Here is a 564-nt window from a genome sequence, read left to right as displayed (position 1 = left end):
TTTTTTTAATACTTCCACCCATTTTATTTTGAAATTACATCTTAGTTCTTGTTCATTTGGTGTTAAAATCACAGGAGTACCATGACAACATTGGTGACATCGATGGGCCAGAAGACAAGGAGCGTGCTCAGTCAAAGATTCAAAGATTTATTGCGGCATTTTGAGCATTGTTCTTCTGAGGGAACTATTCTGAAGCCGTTGAGAGATTGAAGTAAATAGACTACTTATTAGCAGGTAGCAACATTAGCCAAAGCTATTGGTCTAGTATGAGTCAGATATCAAAAAGAGGAAGAGAGAATCTGGTGCATACAATGCAAGAGTCCTCATCTTTTGTACAACTTTTAACCTAGGAAATTTCTAAGAATCATAATTTTGAGCCACATCCTTTTTTTTTTTTTTTTTTTTTTTTTTTTTTTCAGTCTTTAGTCTTGATGGAAATTTATTTACACGACCAGGATAAGAAAGTAGCTTTTGTTGACGATACGCCACCCATGTTTACCTGTCAAACTTTGTGGGATAATTTAACTAAATGGTGCATCATCAATAGATTTATAGATTTTCTTA

At 33.9% G+C, this 564-nt stretch overlaps 1 protein-coding gene across 1 annotated transcript in view; it reads left to right on the top strand.

The window, feature by feature from the left end:
* Positions 1–564, top strand: part of LOC122066657 (beta-catenin-like protein 1) — a gene marked incomplete at its 5' end in the record, with an annotated part of 13,900 nt that extends 13,336 nt beyond the window's left edge. The window contains one exon of the mRNA XM_042630500.1: positions 75–564. Coding sequence (XP_042486434.1) covers positions 75–164 — 90 coding nt within the window. The remainder of the gene's footprint in view (positions 1–74) is intronic.

Source organism: Macadamia integrifolia, unplaced genomic scaffold, assembly GCF_013358625.1.
Source record: "Macadamia integrifolia cultivar HAES 741 unplaced genomic scaffold, SCU_Mint_v3 scaffold2517, whole genome shotgun sequence".
Lineage (NCBI taxonomy): Eukaryota > Viridiplantae > Streptophyta > Magnoliopsida > Proteales > Proteaceae > Macadamia > Macadamia integrifolia.
The sequence above is the reverse complement of the archived record's forward strand: the minus strand, read 5'-3'. Positions and strand labels throughout refer to the sequence as shown.